This window comes from Dermacentor variabilis, chromosome 9, assembly GCF_050947875.1.
Source record: "Dermacentor variabilis isolate Ectoservices chromosome 9, ASM5094787v1, whole genome shotgun sequence".
Taxonomy (NCBI): Eukaryota; Metazoa; Arthropoda; class Arachnida; order Ixodida; family Ixodidae; genus Dermacentor; species Dermacentor variabilis.
This window is the reverse complement of record NC_134576.1, coordinates 100,573,772-100,600,010: the sequence shown is the minus strand read 5'-3', so window position 1 is coordinate 100,600,010 and position 26,239 is coordinate 100,573,772. Positions and strand designations below refer to the sequence as shown.

Genomic DNA, 26,239 nt, shown 5'->3' with positions numbered 1-26,239 from the left:
GAGTTAAATTTCTTTGGTACGTACTCACAGCATGATAAAGGAGGTCTCCTATATCTCGGTAATGATGTTCGCTGGCGCAACGGGCTATAGGACGGAACTGGATAGCGAATTAGACGCTCTCTTCTGTATCTTTCGCATTGCCGAGCGCCTTTTGACTCAAATGTTCGCCAAAGTAACCTCTCAAATCGCAATCTTGTAGGATGATCCTTACAGCAGCACAATGCAACTGACACACACAATAGCTCTATGTGAAAATTTCCACCCAGTTCAATACATAGATAACGAACAAACCTCAAATTCTAGACAACACACTTGAAGCATGGAAAGATAAAAGAACAAAATGTAGACAATGTTGTGCAAAAAAGAAAAAAACCACCGACGACGATTGTGAGTCTAAGCGTATTGAAAAACGCTTCTTGACATGTCTTAATAAGGAAATGGTACCCGTGAACGCGTCGATTTGTTGCGCTGAGGATACCAACGTTTCTTGTGCTGCGGAGTTTAGCAGAAAACAGCGCCACCTAGGTGTCTGTGGGAAGCTATCCACATACGCATATTCGCCACGTGTGGGTAGTCTGCAATGGTTGAAAAGGATGTTCTACATCTAACGCCGTGGCAGTGAGTGGTGGCGCTGTTAACATTCCCTATGGGGTGAATTGAGTGCGCAAATATCGGTAAATTGTAAATTGGTAAATTGAGTGCGCAAAAATTCGAAAAGGTGGATGGGAAAATGGCGCCGTGGTAGCTCAATCGGTAAGGGAATCTCGAGGTCGTTTAAAGCTCTTGGTTCGGCTACTAACAACGGGAGGTTCTTCTACTTTCATTTTCTCTTACATCTATACAGGGTGTCCTAGCTAACTTTAGAGAGGGTTTAAAAACATGCAAATGCTTCGTAACTCGACAGAAACAAAGTAATATTGCTTGCCGTCGCTTGAAGATACTCAAATTATTTTTTTTAATCCCACCTAAATAGATAATTAGTCTTCATTAATTAATTAACTTCTCAAATTATATAATAAGATGAAAATTGTCAAAGAATAAATTGTAGATATACATAAAAGCTCCCGATACAGCTTTCTGTCGCTCAATGCGTGCAGCATAATAGTCTTTTTCCGAGCGTGAAAGAAGCCCGCGAATACAAACAAAGTGCCTCGAGTGGCAAGTAGCGCGGCAACTTTGCGTGCATCACAGCGCAGGCGTCATATGAAAGCACTAGGAAAGACTGACCCGACGGGACATCACGCAGACATTACAAGATGCGAGAAAAGGCAACGACACATTAAGAAAGATGAAACGTATCTCAAGCAAATACCCCGAGGGCAAGTTCACGACCGGTAATGGCCTGCGGATACGGTCCACCGCACCTTCGCGACGTATCATCGTTAGGCAAAGGTCAATAACCGAGAACTCGAGCCTGGCAGCCTCTATCGATCCGTCTGAGTCGGCTCGGCAGTCGGGTCTCATTGGCGAATGACTGGGCAGCAAATCTGAGGGATAGGCTCTTCTCCACCCGACGAATAAACGCTATAGGCTCGACCTCAGACAACGATTGGAGCTTTTGTTTAGCACGCACGCAATGGCATTCCAAGAAGACATGCTTCTCTCGGACACTCACACATTATAAAACTGATATTGTTACACCCGTCGTGGTGGTGTAGTGGCTTTGGAGTCGCGCTCCTAAGCCCCAGGGTCCGGCTGCGGCGGGCGCATTTCGATGGCGGCGAAAAAAAAAAGAAAAAAGAAGACGCCCGTGTACTATGCTTTGGTGGCGCGTTACAGAAGCCCAGATGGTCGTAATTAACCTGGAGTCCCTCACTACGGCGTGTCTCATAATCATACAGGTATATCATGATTTTTTTTGCACGTAAACCGCCAGAAATTAAATTTTGATACTGCGACGCTTTAGTGACAGTGAAGAATCAACCAGTGCCAAACTATGAGACACCGATAACTCATTGCTGGGCGAACTTGTGCCCGGAAAACACGTAGCACTCAAACGACAGCGATAGCGGCGACCCTTACCGTCCAAATCGGATGTGTGGGTCAAGTCTGTGCGCTATTTACGCATGACGTAAACTGCACATTCCTGCGTAATGGTTGGCGCTCGCGTATCTTACAGAATGTACACGCATGCAATTTGATTATACAAGATTCTCTAGCAGTAGTGTCGGCAACAGCATTCGGGATAGATCCCATACATGTAGGCACAACTTGTTATAATCTAGTAACAGTGGTTAGCCAGTGAAGACCTGTCACTGAAAAAATAAAGATAAATAATGTGCGCTTGCAGAGAGAGAGCCTACTACTAGCATCCGCGACTCCGGACTGTGTGAGCTTCTTTTACGCATGTGAATGTACACAGCTTCTGCTTGCAGGAACTCGAACCACACGATTTGTTGGCCGAATTCGTTTTTGCGAATGTTAAAATGCGATGTCTTTCTGTATAGTTTGTTCTTACGCAAATATTTTATTGCCCAAAGGGCTCTAGTGCGTATCAAATAGAGGAGGGGGAGAGATTCAACTGAATACAGATGTGCAATTTGAAAACAATAAACCGGGAACACAGGAATTCAAACAAAGAAATGGGTTGCAGTAATATTGAAAACAGGCAGCATGCGATCAAAACCCTGGTGTCTAGGATTACATAGTTTGAGTGCAGAGAAAGGGAAGAAATAATAAAAGAAGAAAAAAATCAATAAACCAAGTGCAGCTGGGACGGGTACAGATTATTTATTTAATTGGGCGTTAAAACAATGCATGCGACGGTATGTGCATGAAAAAAAGAAAAGCAAAACACTTGTTAACTATCATAGTTCTTATGATGTGTTAGCAACAGTACTGCCAAATTGAAAGAAATGGGCGTGCGTGCATGCTCTCGTGTCCGAGATCCGGACCACCGTCAGTCGCTCTTAATCTGCGTCGAGTGAGGTCCTCAACAAAACTGAACAGCACCTGGATTATCGTGTCAGGCAAACAACCAAGCTAACATCTCCAGCATATCATTAAGGCTTGTTTCTCTCTCGCACTCTGACACATTTCTCTCGCATTTATCGCTAAATCACCGCTGAATGTTTTTTTTTTCTTCGCACCACGGGTCCCCGACACAGTCTGACTATGCGTACTAAAGTCTGACTATGCGTACTAACCTAAACACATGTAACGTTACTGAACTTTCAAAAATAATTTCTGATTGTGACTGACCGGGGCTGTGCATTTAGGAAGTCATCGCACTAATCGAGGCGTTCATTTCGGCGTGCCACAGATGAGGCGAGGAAGCTTCCTATGCTGCAACAGCAGGTACCATGGGAGTCACTCTAGGTAACCTGCCCCCAGGCACACTTAGTAGAGCGAGAATCAGATAGTCTTTTCCCCGTATTTTTTTTTTATTATCCAATATATGGTACATACAGGTAATTACAAATATGGCGTACTATTCTACGTACCTGACACTACTTTTCCACATAGTCCCCACACCGGTTCAGACATTCGTCCCATCGCTGCACTTAACTTGAGATGCCCCTGCGGTAGAATTCGTCCTGCCTACTGTGGAACCACCGTCGGTTTGCTGTATTGGCTTCATCGTTGCACATGAATCGCAACACCACCACCACCTCACACTTCTCAAGCGAGACACCCTTCCCTATATGTGGGCTGCATTTCCCTGTGGATTTCGATGGGCGTTCGACCCTTGCTCCATCGAAACCGAATCACACTTCGTACGCCGTACGCCGTGCACGTGTCAAGCTCAACCGCCATCTTCTACAACTGACAGCAGCGCCGTACCACGGAGATACCGGCAATAAAGCCGGGCCGGTCGAAGAAAGGTCCACCACTGATAACTGATACGTTGACTTCGCATTTACAGCCGTAATTTCGCTAAAAAATAGGGGCAAATAATCTCTGATTCGCCATCGTATCATCCTTCGCTGTGTGCTCTTTGCACAGAAACAGTTCGTTCACTATATATGTAGTGGACGTAACTCAGTGTATCACAGAAAACGTCAGCGGAGTTTCCGGAAGCAAAAGCCTGGATTTACTCTCACAGTCCTAACATGATTATTAAAGCAGTGTACGGTGCCGTAATATCGCAATACTGTCCTTCAGCGAACACAACACTTTCCGCGCGTGTGGTGAGACGCGGTTGTCTTGTTTTATTACTGTCATTGTAAAATAGACCCACATACTCATTTACAAGCTCCTCGGTTGTCCTGAAATCCACTTGCGAACTGTATTACCTAAATCTACCAAATAATGCTTACAAGCGCTCTTTTTTACCCAAACTAATGTTGCGCAAGCATATTTCACTTTCCTTAGAAATTATAAGGATTCGATTTGATTAGCAGACGTCCGATTTGAGAGCCCCTATAATTAGCGTTTTTCAGATTGCATTTTTCTGCCTAACATGTGAAGCTTGCAGTAAGCTTGGAGCCCTCGTCCAGGTTGAGCCAAGAACTCCAACTGCGATAACGTTGTGGCCAAAATTGAAATTTTCCGCTTCGACATCCGCGAGTATTGCTTTGAACGATGGTGATTTGACTTGCCAAGGTGGCACCAGAAGTGGCGAGAAGAATGTGGTACTAGGCACGCAAAGCAGTGCGCTGCAATCGGTAGTGGCTGTGGGCACAAAGCGAGAGCAGCCGCCTAAACCTTCCGTCCAAACTGGATCACAGCAATCGCGAATGAGTCCGTAATGTCGAAGCGGCAGTTCTTTTGCCGTCCCTGGTTGGCGCGTTTCACTGAGGGGGGGGGGGGGCACTTAACATCAAGTTTCGCGCTTTGCGGTGAGCAGAATTCGGCCCACGCACGATTTTGCCAACGTAGCTACTGCCAGTGCCAGGGTCGACGGCACTAACGCGTTTGAGAACAGAGTTGCGGCCCCTTCGACCTGAGCGGTGCAAATAGAGGTGAAATTTCGATAATGAAGCAATCTTCTAAAGAAAAACAGAAAAGAAGGAAAAGAGTATATTGGACATGCGAGTCGAACCGAGGAGAGTCATGAAAGCAATGCCTTTTGAGTGGCGCCAGGAAACACAACCGAAGAACGAGTCTATTAGCAAATATTTATACACTGTCCCGTAGTGTGTAGCGGCTCTCCGGGTGGCTTCATTCATATAAGATATGCTGTAATCGAGTGCTCTTGATTAAATTGTCACACCGAGCTACAATGCGTGGCTGTCTGGCACTGTAGTACACATATTAGCGTTTGTTTTATTTCATTCGCGTCAAAATTTCAAATTATTTCCCAAAACTTCCTGCAAAAGAATAACATAAGCATGAACAAACTATCCATGCATGATTATTTAAGTCTTCAAAGGTACGCCTAAAAAGCTATAACGTCCTTACTCGTGAAAAGCAGCTACCACAACAGGCAATGCACTGATATATTACGTAATCTACTGCGTGGACTCGTGGTCGCAAGCTATCACGTTCAGACTAGCACCCTGTGAAGCGCGTTATTAGTGGAATCGTTCGTGGCCAGAGAAGTCGAAATTTCTAGCAGTCGACACCATTAGTTGGCCCTGAAAATTCTGACTCGTCTAATTATGTTTTCTTCACATCTTTCTCTTTTTTTGCGTCAACTCACGCTCAGGGTTATCACGACCACCACCCAAGTGTTCTCACTCTCAGCCATGAAAATATTAACGCAGCAAGCTGGGCAAGTTAGCGACTGAACATGTTCCTAGAGGGGTTAATCTGCGCTCGTATCGTCCGCTTCCTTTTGTTCGTCCGGGTTGCGCTGCCCAACCCTAGGTACACGAAACTATGTAGCACGTTATGGATCCCGCGCAACTATGTTCCGTTCCGTTAAATGTGTTAGATCTGAAGTGGCCGCGAATGAAACAGTGATACAAGCAAGAAACCGTGACAGTATTTCATTTGCCACTCGCACATTAAATAAAGCAATGATGCGCAAGATATCCGACCCTGATCTTAGCTGTAGAAGAACTTTAGTCTCGTAATCTCTATTGCGTCAACATTTTGAACACACATCGCCAGTGATTCGAGCGTAACTGTCGCATAGTTATATTAGGACGCAGACTTACCACACAGCACTAAGCTAATTAATTTCAACCTAAAGACAATATAAAAATGGGAAAGCGCGAGTTGGTGTCTGTTGCTGTCGACGACGCACGGCCGAACAGGACAGCGTCACGAACACGAGTGCTGCAGTGAAAATTTTACCCTTCGATCGGGTATGTTAAGGACAAATACCTTTGGATTAACCATTCTTAACGAAATTATGCCATGATTACTTAGGGACGCATTGAGGTTCGACAACATCGGGAAGCATTGTTCGGGTCCATTAGAAACGACGAAATATCGGCAGCAGCAGCTTTTTTTTTTCTTCACAGAGTAAGCTGCTATGGGCTCCTTCGAATAGCCGTTTCGGTTGGCGATGGCGTCCGCCCTCGCCGCTGGTGTCCGTCGCAGCTATCACCGGGAATGAAAAGAATAATAATAATATTTGGGGTTTTGCGTGCCAAAACCACTTTCTGATTATGAGGCACGCCGTAGTGGAGGACTCCGGAAATTTTGACCACCTGGGGTTCTTTAACGTGTACCTGAATCTAAGCACAGGGGTGTTTTCGCATTTCGCCCCCATCGAAATGCGGCCGCCGTGGCCGGGATTCGATCCCGCGACCTCGTGCTCAGCAACCCAACACCATAGCCACTGAGCAACCACGGCGGGTGGAATGAAAAAAAAAACTATATACAGTTCCTACTGGGATCCAGCCCAGGCCGGCTGCGCGGGAGTCAGCTGCTCTATCACTGAGCTAAGCCAGCGTTTGCTAGCTCGCAGCAGAAACATGCTCTATACAGGCGTCCTAGCGCGCGAGGAGAGGCGCGATGTGACATGCGCGCCGCGTAGTCTCGGTACCTGTGTTCACTCTTCGGTGCACGTTATGACGCCTCCTCACAAGGCGTGAACCGCTGCTGAAGAAGCGAATCGCAGAGCTACACACGCGGCTGCAGCCAGGCAAGGTCGGGCTCCGCAGACCGTTGTGCAGAGGGCAGCACAAGCTGCAGCTCGCCGTCGACGCCGCATGAACTGTACAGATCGCTCTTGTGGGAACGACGCGAAGAGCATCTAGTGCATCGTGCCGAAAATAGAGCCCCTATGGAGCCGATCCTTCTGCTTACGCTGTGACTGTGTCCACAGCGCTGTGAGTGCCGCGCAGGCCTGTGTGTGTGTTTTTTTTTTAGCTGCTTACCGCCACCGTTTTTGGAACGTTCGGTCGGCACAGGCTAGTGGCTCGTTTCTGCGCGTCTGGGCAAAGAGCAGGCGGGGATTAAGTGAGTCCTGGACTGTTCATGCGAATTGTCCGAGGTTCCACGGTCCCTCTGCATCGATAACCTACTGCCATTTTCTCGCACTCACTCGTTTCTCTCTGCCTGCTTGGCGCATGCACATGGCACCACAAGTGGAAGGCAGTGCTCTTTTTTTCCATTGGAGTGAATGCAATCATACTATACCATGGATATGCGGACACAACATATCTAAAATGTAAGCACATCAGCACTTTGTTCTGCCTCAAGTGTTTATTCGCACGGGCGTGTTCAAACGCTCCTGAGAAGCCGTTGGGAACAAAACGACACAACTCACCTGATTGAGGGTTCCGCTGGGTACCTAGTACAGTTACGCGATACAGTCCCCCCCCCCATCCCTCCCACTGAGTATTATTGCATATTGAACAGATGAGACAAATGGGTATTCCGTGATTTATGAAAATAATGCGAGTGTCCCCATGGCTGATCCTGTTGAGTACCTAATGGTAGCGATGTTAGTTTTTGGTAGTGCTCGATCAAGGGACCTGATTTCTATCGCCGCTTTCTAGGCATTTCTGAGGTATCTTGATCTACACCCGGTATAATTAAACAAGAGGAGAAAACCAAGTGAAAGCCACCTGAGGAAAACAAAAATGGCCTCCAATCCTCGCGGTGAAGGTGTTAGGACAGTGAAGCTGTAAACAACTAAAACGAGCACACATTATAACGTAGGTTGAAATTATTCACTTGGCGAAACTCACATGTAGTTCACCTGATTATTAGCCTAAGACGTTCAGAGGGCCTGCAAAGTGGCTTGCGCCGCTACTTCGTGCAGCTACGAAGAGTGGACCAGAGAAAAGAGAAATTCGCCGCACCTCGTATGCACGCTGGACGCCATGAGTCATCGATATGCGTGGCCTTCAGATCGTACTGTCACAAGACAAGTCACTTGCTAGGCGGGTTCTTCTTTTACGTGCGAAAGTGTAGCTACCTAACTCCCTGCTTTATATGATGCAGTCAAGCTGCCGTCGCCAGAGTAATCTTTATTGGAGAACGTATGCGGGGATCGCTACGCGCTTCCCATTGCGTGTAGGCGCAGGAGAGCCTTATCATCAGTTATGTGGTTCGGATGCTTGTTTTGAGCTTCTTGCTCTTTATTGAAACGTGTGCTGTTTTTTATGTTGTATGCGTGATTCCAAAGAGTGTATGCGCTGTTCGCTCCACTTTGCTGATTGTTTGCAGCCTCTGCCTTACGGAGGTATGAGCCATTGCATACTGGGCTGGGAACCATAGATGACGATAGTTTTCTGTCGACGTTATGCCACGAAGGAATCCCGGGATCCTAGCCATAAACAGATTCGAGAGAAAATATTTTTCTCCTAGAATGCTCATATCTGATTAGCAGGCGCCCAGCTAAGCATTGGTAAAGCCATAAAGCTTAATTTTTTGCTCGTGGGAAACATTGCACAAATTGGAGGTCAAGAAAAGTTTCAGCAAGCCGCTTGTAATGAGGCTGCTTACAGTACACGCACATACAAACAAAAATCGACAGAACAAAGGAATCAATATTGATAGCCATTTTGCAGTGCTTGAGCGTAACGCTTATGTGACTTACGGAACGTCACCGGTTTCTATATTTCTAGATTCAGACCGTTGCTCTTTATTGTGCATCGTAACTCTGAAAGACAGAAAATATGTGCGTCAGATAATTGTAGTGATGTGCGTTGCGTATACGTCTGTTGAAACACAACACGATAGTTCGTTGTAGGCGAGCACGATCCTCGGTGTGCGGTCCAGTGATCACGTGACGTGTTCGTTAGTCAGTGCAAATAACCTTCGTCACGGTTGAAACGCTCGAAAGGCACCGTGCAGCAGGAAGTGCCGATGATGTGTGTCGCGTGTCCGTAGGCGCAATATACACGCGCGAGCGCACTCGTGCCAGGCTGCATCCTCGTCGTCACCGCCAGTCTTGCGGGTCACGCGCAAATCACGTAGAAGAACCAGTAGAAGACGTTGAGGAACACGAAGCTGGCGGGAAACACGACGCGCGACACCTTGTCGATGAGCAGGGCCCGAAGTCGGCCCTGTTCTCTGAGGCTAGGCTGGGACGGACTGCCCGGATCCTGCAACGAAATCGACGAGCATTTTTCAATTAGGCTTAGACTGCCATAGGTCGGTGTACTCACTCGTGTGTGTTGTTAACACATTGTCGCTCCGTGCTCATTTCACGGGCGTAAGATGAAGCATTACCAAGTGACTAAAGGTGTGAGGGCAGGAGAGTACGAACGGCCGTGACTGGCGGTTAACGGGAGTACGAACGAAAGGGTCGGTGACGGCGAGTTTAAGTGAACACGAGTATGTAGTTAGGTAAGAGCCGATGTGCCGGTGAGTGGCAGTACAGGCGAGTGTGAATGTGAATCGGTACCAACGAGTACGAATGCACGTCAATGCAGGTGAGTATACGTAGCCTTTCAAAAGTATTGGAGAGTGGGTACGAGTGAGTATTCACTTACAGTGCCCACTTACAGCATAAGGACAAATACGCGACTTCCGCGCAGCGTTTCACAACCACGTAAAGTGCTCAATAACTGAAGCGCGATACTCGGCGCGCTGCCAACAGTTAGCCGATTGGTTTTGGTGCCACGTGAAAGCAAGAGCACCTCGTGGCACATTTCGACTGGTTTAGGGGCGGCTTGCATGAACATTTAATAGCAAAACTAATTTCACAACGCGTTCTTAAATGTTTCGTAAACAACTCCTAGCCCGCACTAGAACGCGTTCTTAAATTGATTATTATTTTCGTTAATATGTGTTCGTGCAAGCCGCCTTAGGTCTTTGAGATCACCCAGCTCTCGTACGTGGCGCCAGACTCACGGGCCACGATGCGGTCTACATGGGGAGCATATATGGATGTGATTTATGGTACACTCCTAGTTGTGTTCCACGTAGGTGGCATTAAGTAAGTGGATCATTTTTACAGATAACTTTCAGTTTATTGGTGGAATGTAGCCCAAGTAAGATTCTTCATCGATGGACATTTGTGCCCCATGGGTTATTAAGTGAGTGAAACATTCTCACAAAAATGATTTAGCAAGGGGAACCTGTGTGGAAAGGGATTACGAGTGTAGCATGCGAGTGAACGTTTTGTCCTGTGGTTTTCTTTGTTTTGTATTTCCGTGGTGCTTCAAAAAGTTATCAAGATGAACGTCAACCAAATGACCCGTTCGTGCATCCTGTTGCAGCAAACGAGGCTAAACAACAGGGTCATTAAAAATTTATGGCAGAACTCATGCCACGATCACTGTCGACGGTAATGCGATTAGCAATCGAGCAATGTAGCGACAGACCATAATCCTGAAGTCTGATTATTCAACGTCTGTAGGGGTCATTGTGAGGTTCGTTGAATCCACTATATGCTACGTACTGTGATATCCTCCCACTTTACTATGGCACTCGCTTGCCAAGGACGCCCTTGAGCATGGAGGCATGACGACGACTATATGACGCTGACACAGTGACTATAGAATGCGGAAGAAGGAATTATGTCGATGGCAAGACAAACGGCTGACCGTCCACGGCATGACGACAGTGGCATGTCTCCTCTTAAATCATGACAATGTTATGACGACGACAACGTGACGACGGCGACGGCATGAGGACATTTAGATGACGCCGATGGTGTGACAATGACTGTATGGCCACCACTGGATGAAGAAGCAAGAATGACGACAATCGCACGACCAAGAAGGCGCGGCGACGACGGTATGACAACGGATGCATGAGCCCGTCTAAGTCACGACGACGCAATGATGACGATAACATTACAATGACGGCATAATCACGATTGAATGCCGGCAGCATGATTAGGATATAATGAGGGACGAGGAATGGCACTGGTGCATCGACGAAGGTGACGTCACGACGATGGAATGACGACAAAGAGATGAAGATACTGACATGATGAGGATGGTTAAGCGACGTTGTGACGACAAGGGCAAGACAACCGCATGAGGACAATGGCAAGGCTACCAGTGTATGATGACAATGGCGTGACAATGACTGTATCACGAAATCTATATGACGACGATGTCTTGACGTCGACGGCATGTTGAGATTTGCATCACAAAGCTGGGATGACGACGCTGAGATGACCTCGACGACATCATGAACCCGAACACATACCAAATGACCTAAGCTATTTGGACCACTGGGTCGGAGTAGGTGTGATGACGACAGCATGACGAGAGTGAGATCACGAAGCTGGAACGAAGGTGATTGGAAGACCGCGAAACAACGCTACGGCCATGTTAAAAAAATGCAGGAAGACTGTATGAAGATGATGGTGGTACGACGGCGGCATGACAAGTGTCGGGTAAAAAAGCTAGAATGAAGTCTATACAACGTACAACGACTGCATCACGACAAGCCCATACCTATTGGCCCAAGCTATTAGAGAACTTAGGCGACTGGATCGGGGTAGATAGCGGGACGACGCCACTACGAGAATAAGATTACAACGCTAGAATAATGTTAATGGAACGAACATGGCGACATCTCGAGCAGGAGCAACATACCTAGCGTCCCAAGCAGGTAGACGACTTGGGGGAACTGGTTTGGTGCAAGGCGCGACATAGATAAATAGGCTCAAAACGGCTGAAGTAAACAAAGATTGTTCATTCATACAAATGACTTTATTGAGTGCCCTACGATTTAGTGGGGTGCGCCTGGGTCCTTCCTATGTTTCGGCCAAGGATTGTTGGCCCATGGCGGCTTCCTCGGCTCGCTGGACGGCCCAGAGTTGGTGCTGCAGTTCCTAGCTGAGCAACGCAGACTCCCAGCGCATGCGGAGGTTGTCGTTGTTTGAGGCTGCATCACCGTTATTGTGTATTATACCCGCACATTCCCATAGGATATGCTCTAGGATGGCTATAGAGTCGCAATGTCCGCACTTGTCAGTGGTGTATAAATCAGGGTGTATTAAGTGCGTCATAGCTGGACTCAGATAGGATCTCGTTTTTAACTGCCGCCATTCGACAGACTGACTTTTGCTTAATTTTGGGTGCGACGGCGGGAATGTGCTCCTCTGCAATCTATGGTGTTGTGTAAATTCGTGAAATCTGGTCATTCGATCTTCCCACTCTCACTCGTCTGTAGTCGGTGAGGCGGGGCTAACCTAGGCTCGGTCCGTAAGCTCTCGAGCCATGCGATGCGCCGCCTCATTGCTACCGTCTGGCCGTGTGTGGGCTTGTGTCCAGATGAGATGGACACTTTTGTTCGGTATTACCTAATTTTAGGAGTTGTAGTGCCTCTGGGGAGATTCGGCTGTTAGCGAAGTTTCGTACCGCCATCTGGGAATCAGATCATTCGGCCCGCTTGTGTTTGTGCTATGGCTAACGTGATAGCTATCTGCTCTGCGGTGTCTGCGTGTGGCCGGTCGACTGTAGCGCTCGTTGGGCATTCCCCCTCGTAATTTATCACCACTGCTGTGTAGGCGTGGTTTTCTCTGTATTTAGCTCCGTCTACATGTGTAGTGTCCTTGCTGTTAGCGGATTTCTTCTTTATATTGCCTGTTATGCATTCCCGCCTGCCCTGATTGTGGGTGGGATGCATATTCTTGAGTGTTGGAGAGACGATTATCATGTCTCTGGTGTGTCTGGGTATAGCTACTTTGACGCCATGATGGGTATGATAGCCTATACCTAGGCGATCCTGTATTTGCCTGCCTGTTTTAGTTTTGGACAGAATGCTATTCGCTTTAAAATACGACCTCGCAGAACAGGCCAGTTATGTATATAGAGCGAATATTCTACCACACATGGTTCCGTACCTTCGTACTGTCTAACGTAGTTCGGTTGACAAGTACGGGCATATGAATATACTCAGGTTTACAGGCACCTCTTGAGCGATGTGTTTTACTCTGAGTGGTAGCACTTCTACTACTTCCAAGCACGAGTCCTTATTACACATCAGTGCTTTTATATCAGGAGTCAGGGCGCCAACCACAAAAAGGATTTAAAATCGTTTTTAACATATAGGCTCCGCCACGGGAACCTTGTTCCCAAACAAGGCTCCCGTGAGGCAACCAGAACGTTATAAAAAATATTATTCTCGCTCCCGCTTTCCTTTTTCTATACCACTTTCCCACTTTCCCTCCCGCCAGTAGGGCTGCAAACCGGACGCTCGTCTGGTTGGCCTCCTGCCATTCTTCTCCTTGCTTTCTCTCTCGATATATCCTTTCTTCCATTAATGTCCTTACCTCTGCTTTAAAAGTTTGGAGGACGCTTAAGCTACATAGCGATTCCAAGGCAGCCATTAAGGCCTACCAAACCGCGATGGTCTCCCCTCAGGCCCTCCGCATTAAACAAAGCGCCAAAAGTATCTCTCCGCATTCTCTCGCTTGGTTTCCCGCTCACTTGGGGTCGACTGAGGGCTCTCCGTCTAACCCTAACGAAGGCACGCACGAGGCTTCGCGAGGACTCACTGACCGCGCCGCGTCCGCAGTTCCCCTGCCTGGTGGTGAACCCTTGCTTACGTTCAGTGAGGTTACCAGACGCTACCATCTGTCAAGACGGGTATTGCCCCTCCCGCGCCCCACCTTATGCAGGGCGCGGGCGGCGACCCTTCGACTTTTACAAGCCCGTGCGTATCCTAACCTTGCGGTTCTTCATGCAATATACCCTGAAAAGTATCCCCGTGCGGACTGCCCAGCCTGTGGACTAAGGGCAACATTGGACCATGTGTTCTGGGAGTGTGAAGCCATCGGCTCCTCCTTCAACGAGGATAGGTGGGCTGCGCTCTTGGGCAGCCCCGAACTCATCGACCAAACCCTGGCCGTCCAGAGTGCCCGTAATCGGGCCGTCAAGCTTGGCTTGGCGGTCCCTACGTGGGAATAGCCAGGTGGCGCGGGGTCTCCCCTGCGTCTTCTGTGGACCTAATAAAGTTATTTCGCTCGCTCACTCACTCACGCTTGAGCTTCGCCTTTAAGAGTGGAATGCGATAGCATTCAAATATCCCCAGCTGCTTTTCACGCCTCCCAGCAGCGGCAGCTTATGTAACTAATATTTGTCGGGAAATACTAACGGCGAACGCTATGCTCGAAGACGCTTTCAGGTAGAACGCGGCCTCTCGTGGTGGGCCGATCTCGTGTGAGTGTTTCGCACTTCTATTATTTATGTCTGAGAAGATAAAACATAAAAGGTATTCGCTGTTGGTGTTTTTTTTTTCATTACATTTGTTTGTCGGCTGTGATTCTCAAAATTACGAGCAATAATGTTTAGTAGACCATAAATATGATCCCTTTGGCGCAAACAATGAAGGACGGAAGGCAACGAGGGGAGCGCTATGGCTACGTTATTCCGAGGAATAACTTTGTAATGAACTGAGGACAAGGTATGAGCAACTATGAGTATGAGTGGTTGGGTATGCATAGTTCGGAATCATTTTTCCCGAAAGGACGGCCGACGCTGCGACATCTTCTTCGACATGGGGCCCTTAATGCAACCGCGTTAAAATCGATCATCCCGACCAGACGGTCTTCCGTCACATACTGCGCATCAGTGTCTACGAAGACATGGTCCTAGAGTGCGATATAGCTTAAATACTCGGCTTGAAGTGAAAAACGAAACTGCTGAATTCATACGCACCGCTTGCGTGGTAATGTCTTAGTGACGTAGATACTGCGGCCCATGAAACGAAATAAACTTCAGGGGGAGACATGTTCCACGATTGGGCCGCAGTTTCACTCAGTCAGAATGCGGACGGTATCACAGTTGGGCTGGATGTCGCGGTAGGTGGGAACGCAGCCCAGCGTCTGCCTATACAATAAGAAAATCTTTTTGACAGCATGTAACTAGCTACTCAGGAGCCCAATAAAGTCGTTTACTACTACTACAGCATGTAAAATGTCCTGTTCCCGCTTCACTCCGCACCTCTTCACCCAAAATGCGAACCTCTGTTCAGAGCCGCCACCCTGTCATCCTGATGTGCTCAGATGAAATTCGTGACTGTGCCACTCGTATCAAGTTTCTCACCATGCGGGTACGCACTGCGTCGAACTGCTTCTGGCCGTCCTCGAGGATGATGTTCACCACAGCGTATTCCATGAGCGAGGCGAACACGAATATGGTGCAGGACGACATGAAGATGTCGATGGCCTTGATGTAGGAGACGGGAGGCAAGTCCGCCTGGCTCTTCGCATGCTGGGTGCACAGGGTCAGCAGGCTAGTCACACCCAGTGTCACCCTGGCCGGGACGGCTTCCGGTTTGATCCAGAAAGAGATCCACGACATGATGACGATCAGACAGGTTGGAATGTAGGTGTGGAACATGTAGTAGCCGAGGCGCCTCTTCAGCTTGAACGTAAGTTGAAGACACGTGAAGTTGCCTGCAACGTTGGACAAAATTACAAATGTGGTTGGACGTTGCGCTAATCGAATACAAGATGGCGTTACGGTCGCCCTTTGATAGTATCAATAAAAATTTTGAGGCAAGAAGGATGCAATTAAGACAGAGGAGTTACTCAAAGCAGTGAAAAAGTTGAATCTGATTTGTTCTGAAAGTTATATCGGAGACAGCGCATTGGATTCGCAAATGTAGTGTTGGAGCTGTGTGTCACGTGGTAGGTTATGCCAGAGTAACCCCACAGACGCATGATGTGCCGCGGCACGCTGTCGTGCGTGTTCGCAATCGGAGCTCTGCATCCCCAGAGATAAGCGTAGGAAACTAAGCATTTGAATCCGGACATCCCTTGTTAACTTGACGCTTTGTCCCGAAAGAAGCAACCTACGTCGATAGCACAATCTACTACGCCTGCGTAACGGTAGCGGGTCGTTCTTGAGTTGCGACCTACTCCTTGTTCACGTTGACCCCGAGATCACCTCCGACGACGGCTCACTGACGCTGATGCCTTTTTGTGCGGCGAAGTTGTCGCTGTAATTTGGTTCGATACATTTGCCTCATTTTTCAGCTTGGGAGAATGGCTGGAGTTTGCCTCGTGGCGCGTACTAAGAAATAATAAGGCCTAATAACAATACCTGTCGAGTAAGACTCGGTGCAGTCCTGGGGGGCAGTGTGCTCCAGGTCCAGCTGAGGCAGTTCGAAATCGGTGTGCACCACGGGTGGATCTCGGTCATTCCATTCGAACACCAAGTCATCCGTCGTGTGCGACACTGGCAGAAGAAATCACGCACGCTGTTAGATTTTTTGATACATGAATTAGTTATGTTTTGGAGAAAAAGCCTTAAATTTATTAACGTAGTTGGCGCATTCCCTATTAGTCTTCTTGTAAGATAGAAATCGTTTTCACAGCTATAAACATATATTTGTGTTTTTCGGAAAGGCAGACATTCCAACTTAAAACAAAAACGATAGAGCCCAGTACGAGTGACATCATACTAGTGTAGGAACTAAGTGAGCTTCCCAGGGTGAGCGTTCGGCCTAATTTCCGACCGACGCATAAGAATACCTCTAGTTATAGTGCAAAGCCTTGAGCCTAGAAACTAAGAAAAGCAAAATGGTCTGTATCGCAGCTCAAGCCTAAGAAAATAGTATAGTGAGAAATTCTGCGTACGATTACGTGTACACCGCCCAACAATCGAAAATTGCAACGTGCTAGTGAAACTTATTTCGGAAGAAATTGCTGCCACTGCACTCAGTGGAAGCCGGTAGCAATTGGTGGCCAGAATATTTCAGGCCCGACGTGTGCGTTGGATATTTCTTGAATCAGTTATTATGCAAATTTCAACGTCTCCAAATATATCTCAGGTAAATATAACTTACAGCTTTCCATCTGCATCGAGCAAGTCTGTGTGTCATGCGGGTAGGAGGCGAAGTTCATTGCGCAGGACAGCGTCAACGTCAGCCTGCGGTGCACAAAACAAAAAGAACTTTCAACGTTCGTTGTCACTACATATCGAACTCTCTTCTTGACTTTCATGATAACTTTATCACTTTATTTTATGGTGCACAACCAGCTAGTTATTAACGGTACTACAAGTAACCATGTTGACCTTATTGACCGTAATAAACATACTGTTCAAAAAGAAAAAAAAGCCGAACGAAACTGATTCCCAAGTACCGAAAAGGCTCTGAAAACTTGTAGGCAAGTTATAAAGTCCACACCACTGTAGCGTGGGAACTGGCTACTTCGCTATTCGTGGTGAAATCAGACATTTTGTTCACACTCACTTCACCATGTAGAGGATGGTCTTGTCTCTGTACAGCCATATGTAGTGGTTGGGCACGGTCATCGTCTGGAACGTGACCTGCTTGGCGTTCTTGAAGAAGCAGTCCGGCCGCCATACCCTCTCCAGCCAGTCCGTCTCCAGCACCCGGTACTCGGACGTCATGTTGTCCGGCAGCCGTAGCCGATGGTCCTTCCACGACTGCGAGAAAAAGATGTCCGCCGCGTACGTCTGCGATAGAGACAGATATGCACGTGTTATAACCAAAAGGAAAATTCCCGCTTTACCCATATCATGATAAATGTCGACATCAGTACGTTTAGAAATGAAACAGTGTGGCCACACGCTGCCGAAACACGTTATGTATGAGGCGTGCAATGCCGCCCGGCTCCTGTTTCGCGCTTCCCTATGGGCAGGGTGTGCCATCTAGCGGTACCGCCGTGAAGTCCCCACATGACCTCTGAATTTCTTGACGTGCCGGTGCAGGCGAATGCTGAGAAACGTGTCATGTATGATGCGTTTACTGCAGCAGGCCTCCTGTCCCGCACTACGCTCTGGACACGCTGCGCCACCTAGCGAAGCCGCCGCGAACTTCGGCTGTGGGCTCCGAGATGCGGGGCGCGCCGGTGCGTGCAAAGGCTGATAAATGTTCCCTCGCTGCCCATGCCCATTTATGGCACAGCCGACTTTTGTACTTGAGGAACAGGTGTGATGCGGGTTCTATTCGCCCTAGCACCGCATAAATTTGGAAGAATTTTTTCAGAGTGGCGCATACCCATTCTCGGGGATTGACCCAAGAATAGGCACATACATCAGCAGTGACATATACTTCGTTCCACACTACCAAGGGACAAAATTGTTTATTCGGTTGCAGAACTAGTGGTGCATCCCTAGTGGCTAAAGTTGTGGCGTGAAAGAGGTTATATGCAAACATAGCTCCAAGTGGGCAAAGTAGAACAAATGCTAATTGCTACAAATGTTGTAATAAATAACTTTTCCTCCTTTATTAATTACTTCTCTCCACCTTGCGGGTTTCCACAGAATTACTACGTCAAATGTTGTAGTAGTTACCCCGCACATAAATATTCTGTCATGAGTTTTGACCACAAGTGGAATGTTCACCATGCTAAGGTGAAGCCATACTGTTTACGTTTAACATTTATTTCAGAATGCTGCTAGTCGATAGAGGTATAACAGCAGACGGGGTTCATGCTGAGCCCAGTTGCCTTTGGCTAAAATGGCTTTCACCGGACTCTGTCGCAAAGTTTCGTTATGCACCGAGAACTCTAAAGTGGCGTTGCGAGAGTGTTTAGGCCAAAGATTTTTTTTATTTCAGTAATAACAGATATAGAAGCAAATTAAATGTTGTCAGGAAATGGCGAAAAAGCAACATGAACAATCCTCGCGTTCGAAGGGGCTCTCTTACGCCTTCATTCAGTGCACGCAAGTCGCATCGCATTCTGTAACAAAATGGATGGTCCACGTGACGTTTATACGGCAAAATAACCTTCTCCGAGGAAAGGAAAACAAACAACGTCATGGATAGCTCTTTTTTCTTTGAGATAAAACTGAGAGATTTAGTCACCGTATAATAGCAACGGCTACTCATTTTCACATAATACTAGCAATGAAAGAAAGAATTGTTCTACGGCCAGAAGAAACGTCTCAGGCTGAACAACTCTAGAGAATATTTAGTTGAAGATAGTAAGTGAAGATAGTATTAGATCAAGTTCCATTAAGACATCTACGCACAATGCTCTTGGGGTGCTAGAATAACGTATTGCCAAACAAAAAGAGTGCAACGGAAATAATTTTAGATAGGATGTCACAATGAAGGCGCACGAATTCAGGTAACATACGTGCCGGTGAAGACGGCGCACCGAAAGAGGCGTAAAGTCAGGCCGCACAACACATTGGCAGCGTATTTGTGCGCTTTACTGCAAATGACGTCGAAGCACGTAAGTGTGGTGGGGATGTGTCACTACAAATCATGTAAGAAAAGCTTATTCTACATCTCTTACAATTGCGTCATGAAATGGCGCCACTGTTGTAACGTCGTTAAATTCGAAGGAGGTTCTGTGTCATTAAAATTTGTTCACTTGACAGTGACACGTGATTTCAACCCACATGCCTCTAGCATCACCACCACCTACTATTGGTTTAAATGTTAAAGATGTAATTACTGGTTCGTGTTACCAAAAGCAGCTTCATGAAAAATATTATGCTCGCTCCCTATTCAAGTGCCGCCGCAGCCAGCTGCAGCAATCGCGAGGCTCAGCATTCCTGTGACAGCTACAAGTTGTCCCTAACCAACCTTCTTGACGCTTTTATCGGCCATACATTTCGCGAGATGCATGGAACGTTGAGAAATGCAACACAACTGTTTCAAAGCAGGAAAAAAAAAGAAGGCACGTATATTCAACGCGACGTTGGAATCTAAAATGACGCGACGCTTGTTTTAGTTAGCGAGGCAGCAGCATTAGCTGATGACACGAGTGCCTCTTCGTAGCCTGTAGCCGTTAGCTATTTGCGTCACAAGGACTAAGGCGAGGCATGATGCTTGAGGAAGGAAGAAGGTTGACAATGGATGTACGCACGCAAAATCCCGAGATGACATCGAAAGGCACTTAAGGCTTCGTGCGCATTGTGTCGTAGGGTGCACATCCTTCCTCGAGGATCGACCAAGAATGAGCAAATAGCCAGTGCCCCTAGTTGTCTACTAGGCAAGACAGCTCCCACTCATGCCCTATGGCACAAATGTGTCCATAATAAACATAACTCTATCGGGCCTGCAAACAACCACGTACGGTAAACCCCGGGGAGAGGTGAAGAAAACTTCACCCAGAAAAACATGTTTAAGGAAGACGAGCTGAATGAGACATCTACGTGGTTTCAGTCGGAATTCCAGCGTTTGTCGTTGTTGTTGCTGTTCGTACCCTGAAGATCCTTCATACATGCGTCCATAATTGTGAATTGGCCGATATACGGGTGGTTAGCAGAAATGGACAAACATAAGGTGAAGGTTTATTTTGTAAGTTGTGACCTACGAGGGAGAAAAAGAAAGAAGGAAAAGCCTAGAAATTTAGAAATATGCAAAATAGCAAGAAATAATTTATCAAGACGATCGATTGCTTTGAGTAATTCCGAACTTTGGAGCAAAAGTTTTCGTATCTAGCCAGAAGCAAGTAGGCCGCAAGAAACAGTATCGCAGGCACATACAGACCAAGACCTTGAAGTGGAGTTTGTAGTATTATTTTTCTCAGTACAGAAAAACATCAAAAGAACATAAAGAAGCGATGTATTTTATCCAGCTTCGTCCCATGATAAGCTCAATAAAGAGGGAGCCACCCTCAATCTGTGTAGTAGTCAAGCCGCATTGTAAGCCTAGTTTCCACGTTCTTCTCTTCTCGTTGGCTGTTTTTTTTCGCTTCTGGGTTTTTTTTCGCTCCAGAGACCTTTTTGCACAGTGGCCTGCACGCACATGCTCCAACTTCTCATTAGCTTGAGCCAACAATACGGTCAACATTTTTCTTGCTACTGAAGAAACTATCAAACACCTCTTGGACATTTGTGCTCAATACGACGTCCAAGCCATTCCTTTGCAGACCACTGTAGGCCGATTCGACTCCAACTGAACATTTTGCGAAGCGAAAATTCCTGCACCTCGGTCATGTCTGTCGATAGCGCAGAAACCTGTTCGGGCGCTGCTGCACCTTTTCTGCAACGCCTGCCTTAGTGCACCTAACGCACACGTGTTGTGCGTCCTACTTCGGGCGCACAGTGCAGACTCTCTAATTCTCTACCTCTTTTCCCTCTTTCTATTCCCCCTTTTCCCTTACATCGAGTGTAGGGCAGCAAACCACATGGTTGTCTGGTTGACCTCCCTGCCTACCCTTTCCTCGCTTTCGCTCTCTTTCTCTTCCTTCTGCCGCCTTCTTTCTACACGCTAGAGCTGGTGGCGCATTTCGCTATCAACTGTACTCTGCACGCATTTCCACATACAACGGAATTGTCAACGACAATACAAAAGAAATTATACAAGAACAGCAGGCCATTCCATTGAAAATCAGAAGTGCCCTGCACAAGCGGATTACAGGCCCCGGATGCAGGCGTAATAAATCAGGGTGTCGTTCCTTGTATTGCCCATTTAGTAAAGTCCTCTGCGAATCTCCGCCTTTGGAAGCGTTCGTAAATTAAAGAAGACCAAGCCTATTGTCAAGCAACAGCAGTTAAGGTTTTTTGCATTAAGTACCTTCAGTTTCAAACGTAATACCCTCATGTTACTTGATCGCTTGGGGAATTGGCGAAATAAATGCGACAAACCAATTGGTGTTGCCCGTACATAATAAAATAAAATAAAATAAAATAAAGTCAGAGTGCCCTTTGGAGCGAATGATAGGGAACCGGAAATTACTTATACGCTCGGCCGCGTGTGTTAGGAATGTCACAAAGTCATACTGTGCAAGCACTTTTCGTTCTTGCTTATAAACGGGTCGCTTCCACAGCGCGACTGACATTTGTCGTAAATTAGGAAGCCGCTGTAATGAGGGCCCGAACATGCAACGCGAACAGGCCGGGAACATATTAGGTACGCGAGTTCCGGCGATTGAGCAAATTAACGAGGACTTCGGGACACTTGGTCACATAGCGTACTCATCGAGTCAGAACTTTTCATTTTCTGAAGTTTGCTCTTATTGCTTTGAAACAATTCGACAGCGTGCGTTGTTTCGGGGAATACTTGGCTGTTTTATTCACTGTCAAGCACAGGTTTCTGGTGTTTGCGTGCGTTAGATGTGGTGGCTACTTCCTCAAGAAGACGGTGATGAAGGTTATAGCATGTCGTGTAAGATTACTATATGTTAGTCCCAAAAAGACACACATCCCTTTGCGAGTCGAGTACAGTAATTGTAATGCCATGGATCGCTGGCCGGCGATGGCTGCAGCCAAGTACGTCTATTGGTGACCTTGCTCACCTGTGTGCCAGACCTCATAACCCACGAGGCACACTACATTACAATCTGTATGTAATTCCTCAAAGCGTCAGATTGCCCAAAATTTAAACTGAGATGCAGGAATCGGTTACCAGCTAAAACATCACATATACACAGGTTAAAAGAGCACTAACATGATATTGCCGACTCTTCATTGCTCTTATTGCATTAAACGACTGTCCGAGACTCGTAAACACCAGAAAAAAGAATACCGGGAGCAATTTAATATAATAGCTTTTCGAAAGCAAGTATTGGTTTCATTTCTGCTGTATACCCGCCGTGGTTGCTTCGTGGCTATGGTGTTGGGCTGCTAAGCACGAGGCCGCAGGATCGAATCCAGGCCACGGCAGCTGTATTCTGATGGGAGCGAAATGTGAAAACACCCGTGTATTTAGATTTAGGTACATGTTGGGGGGTGGACGAACCCCAGGTGGTCCAAATTTCCGGATTCCCCCAATACGACGTGCCTCATAATCAGATCGGGATTCTGGCACCCAGTAAGCAAGACAGCGCGTAATACACCATAATTTACAAAATTTCTGCTGTATGGTGACGTCATAGCGCACAAGGTAGTCACCTGGAAGCACAATAATGCGAGGTCTTGGCACTCGCTCCGGCTTGCTCGGCCGACTCGTGTGCTGCTACATCGACCCACAGAAATAGTAGCAGCATAAGAAGCGGCCGAGTGACCCGGAGCAAATGCCAAACGTCACAATGTGCAGCTCCCACGTGATCGCATCCTGTGTCATGACGTCAGGACATAGCAATCACCTCGAAAACGAACCTAAACTAGCTGTATGTAGCAAAGGATACTATTAAATTATATAAGACGCTCTCACTCTTGCCAGTAATTTTTCTATGGTTTATAGGTGTAGGACGTTCATTTACTGCAAACAATTTTGAATACACAAGAATATCATACCAGCACACTTTTAATTAAGTACTAAAATGACATTTCCTACTCCTTTTTCTTGTTTGTCTTAATGATACAAACTCTATTAGCCCTGCCTCAAGGCTCAGTAAATAATGAATAGTGATATTTCTTTCTACGGAATAGTTTCAGCTTCGGTATCCAAAATGTGGATACTTCATGACGTGATGAACCACTGACTCGCTACGTTCATACGGCTGCCACACGCTAGTACAGCCAGACGAAACACGAGTGCAAAACTCTTCTTACATAATTTATTAGACAAATCAAAGTCAAAGCATTTTATTTTGGCCTCACAAAACGGTTGCCTAGGCGGTAGACATAAAGGCAATCAATGTCTGACAGTGTCAACCCCCTCCCCCCCTCCCCAAACATCACCGTAATAATTGCTATATATATATATATATATACGGGAGTTTCGTATATATATGGGAGCAGTTTTGTAACAATATGGAGTTATGAATCTTCAGAATCATTCCGACCTCTCCGCGCCAACAATGCAAATGTACGTCCTGATTCGTCAAATATGAGTTTCCGTATAAGCCCGCGGGCTGCTTCGGCTGCGTTCAGCCTACGTAGCACGAATCGAGAGCGCATGTTTTGGGCAGAAACATTGTACACACTGAGGAGAGGGTGTGGTTAGCGCCTGATAAACACAGGGCGACCTCAGTAGACTCATTTTCGCATGAATTTTATTCAAACAGTTTTAATGCGTACGCATTATTTGGCGAGCTCACCAGCCCTGGCACACGAAAAGTGAATAACTTGCATTTGCACAAAAATGCGTGATTTGCTAAGACATTTATCGTTATGATAGTGTAAATATAAATGATTGGTAGCTTTTAAGCGACAAGGAACAATTTAAAGCAAAAAAATAAAATAAAAAGGAATACCGATACCCATAGAGATACCCAGGTTTCCTTAGAAAAAGCATGAGGAAGCTTACATTAGGAGTGGCCCAAGTGAAATCAGGGGGTGGGTCAACTTGAAATTTGGGGTTCGGTCAACTTGAAAATCGGAGGTGGGCGAACTTAAATTTGTGGATTGACCAACTTGCAAGTTGCATGTGCGCCTACTTGAAATTTGAGGGCGGGTCCACTTAACTTTGGCAGTGGGCGAAATTAAATGAGCGTGTGGGCCAACATAAAATTTAAACGTGGGCCAACTAAAATTTTGGGGTGGGTTAACTTAAATTTGGGGGTGGGCCGATGTCCAGTTGAACGCCACTGAGCGTCCTTCGAGTTACGAACAACTCGCCGGCAAGCGCTGTACGTTGAGACGCTTGGCGCGTTTCCTTTGGGCCTTACGGAGGCGCCGTCAGACAGCCTTGCGAGCATGGAGGAAAGAAAAATATAGGAGGGAGCATGACGTCACGTATCCAGCCTTGGCAAGCGAACGCTCCGTGAAGCCACAGTGGGTGCCCGACACGTCACCTCCTGTGTCGAGATCACGGAGGAAATTCTAGATTTGCCGAGGTGTTTGGTTATCGGTAGTTTTTATTCGGTGCGCGCTCGGCCGGTAGCGGCTAGCTGCTCTGCCTGTGACATTTTTCTCTGGATGCTTGTTCAGCTTCGGTCGTTTCCTGCAAGGCATGTGTTACGCATTTCGGGCTTGTTGTGAGAAGTACACACTCCAACGTACGTCAGCGTATTTAGGCTACAGGCATACTTCGGCCGAAGTAAACAGATCGTATGGGAGCGATAGGAAGCGATATGTATTCCTCACAATTTGGACAGAAGCCTTGCCCGCGCCTACTTTGCCCTGTTATGCCAGCGTTAATGATTTGCATTGTCGCTGGATCAGTGGTATCTTACGCATGAGGGTTTGCATGCATGCGATTGGCCGCACTACGGGAGCTGAGTCATCCTTGCAGGCGAAGCGCGGTGGAGCTTATTGCCTCAGATGACGCTGACTCCCGCAAGAAACGGCGAGTTGCATTTGTTACGTACGTGCTATGCTGTTTTCTCGTGAAACGCAGTGCGCTGTCAATTTACCTGGTCCCAAGAAAAGCAGCAGCAACTGCAAACACCGCTTGTTCCATCTTTTGGAGTTTGAGAGCCATATACGGCCGGATCATGCGGTTTGTGCTATGTTCCCAAGCACTGACCCTGCTTCGAGCACTGCGTACTGCGTAAACGTCCAAGTGGTAGGTCATCGGACACATACGATCTCATTACAAAAAATTTACGGGATCTTACATGCCATGACCACGATCTCATTACGAGGCGCGCTGTAGTGGAGGACTCCGTGACAGTTTGTGCCACTCGGAGTTCTTTAACGTGCACCTAACTCTAAGTACACCGGTGCTTTCGCATTCCGCCCCCGTCGAAATGCGGCCGCCGTGGTCGGGATTAAATCTTGCGATCGCGTGCTTACCAGCCCGACACCATAGCCACTAAGCAACCACGGCGGGTAAAACATAACATGTATCGGCGAATGAAAGAGAAAGGTGCACTCCGACTCGCAAATTAAACTTTGCTTTATCCCTCACACGAGAACTGACCAGTTTACAAAACAGTTTCTAGCCTGTCTTTATAAGTGAAGGATACACGCGCTTAGCTTCTGAAATGGCAACAGTCATTACTATGCGATTTACTGCAACACGAACCGCAGCGCACACTTGCCGCAATATCAGTCAGCAGTGTAGCAACGCCGCGCACCTTTCGGAAATGCCTGCAACATTTGCCTTCAACTCCTGACAGGCTTTCTCTGACGTGGACCGCCGAACGGGCACGTATAGCGCAACACCGCGATTCAATGCCGCAATCCAGAAACTTGAGCGTCGCATTAAGCGAAAGTGTCGCGGTGGTAGCCATGTTTTTGGTTTATTTTAAGCGTTTCAAATGGTTTCTAATGTGTATTGAAAG

General features: G+C 47.1%; 1 protein-coding gene across 1 annotated transcript in view; it reads right to left on the bottom strand.

The window, feature by feature from the left end:
* Positions 1 to 8,851: 8,851 nt before the first annotated feature.
* The window catches only part of HisCl1 (Histamine-gated chloride channel subunit 1), a 114,141-nt gene continuing 96,753 nt past the window's right edge, over positions 8,852 to 26,239 (bottom strand). Inside the window, exons 5-9 of the mRNA XM_075670270.1 lie at positions 17,455 to 17,681; positions 17,047 to 17,129; positions 16,302 to 16,436; positions 15,300 to 15,652; positions 8,852 to 9,392 (exon numbers count right to left, since the gene is read on the bottom strand). Coding sequence (XP_075526385.1) covers positions 9,246 to 9,392; positions 15,300 to 15,652; positions 16,302 to 16,436; positions 17,047 to 17,129; positions 17,455 to 17,681 — 945 coding nt within the window. The 3' untranslated portion in view covers positions 8,852 to 9,245. The remainder of the gene's footprint in view (positions 9,393 to 15,299; positions 15,653 to 16,301; positions 16,437 to 17,046; positions 17,130 to 17,454; positions 17,682 to 26,239) is intronic.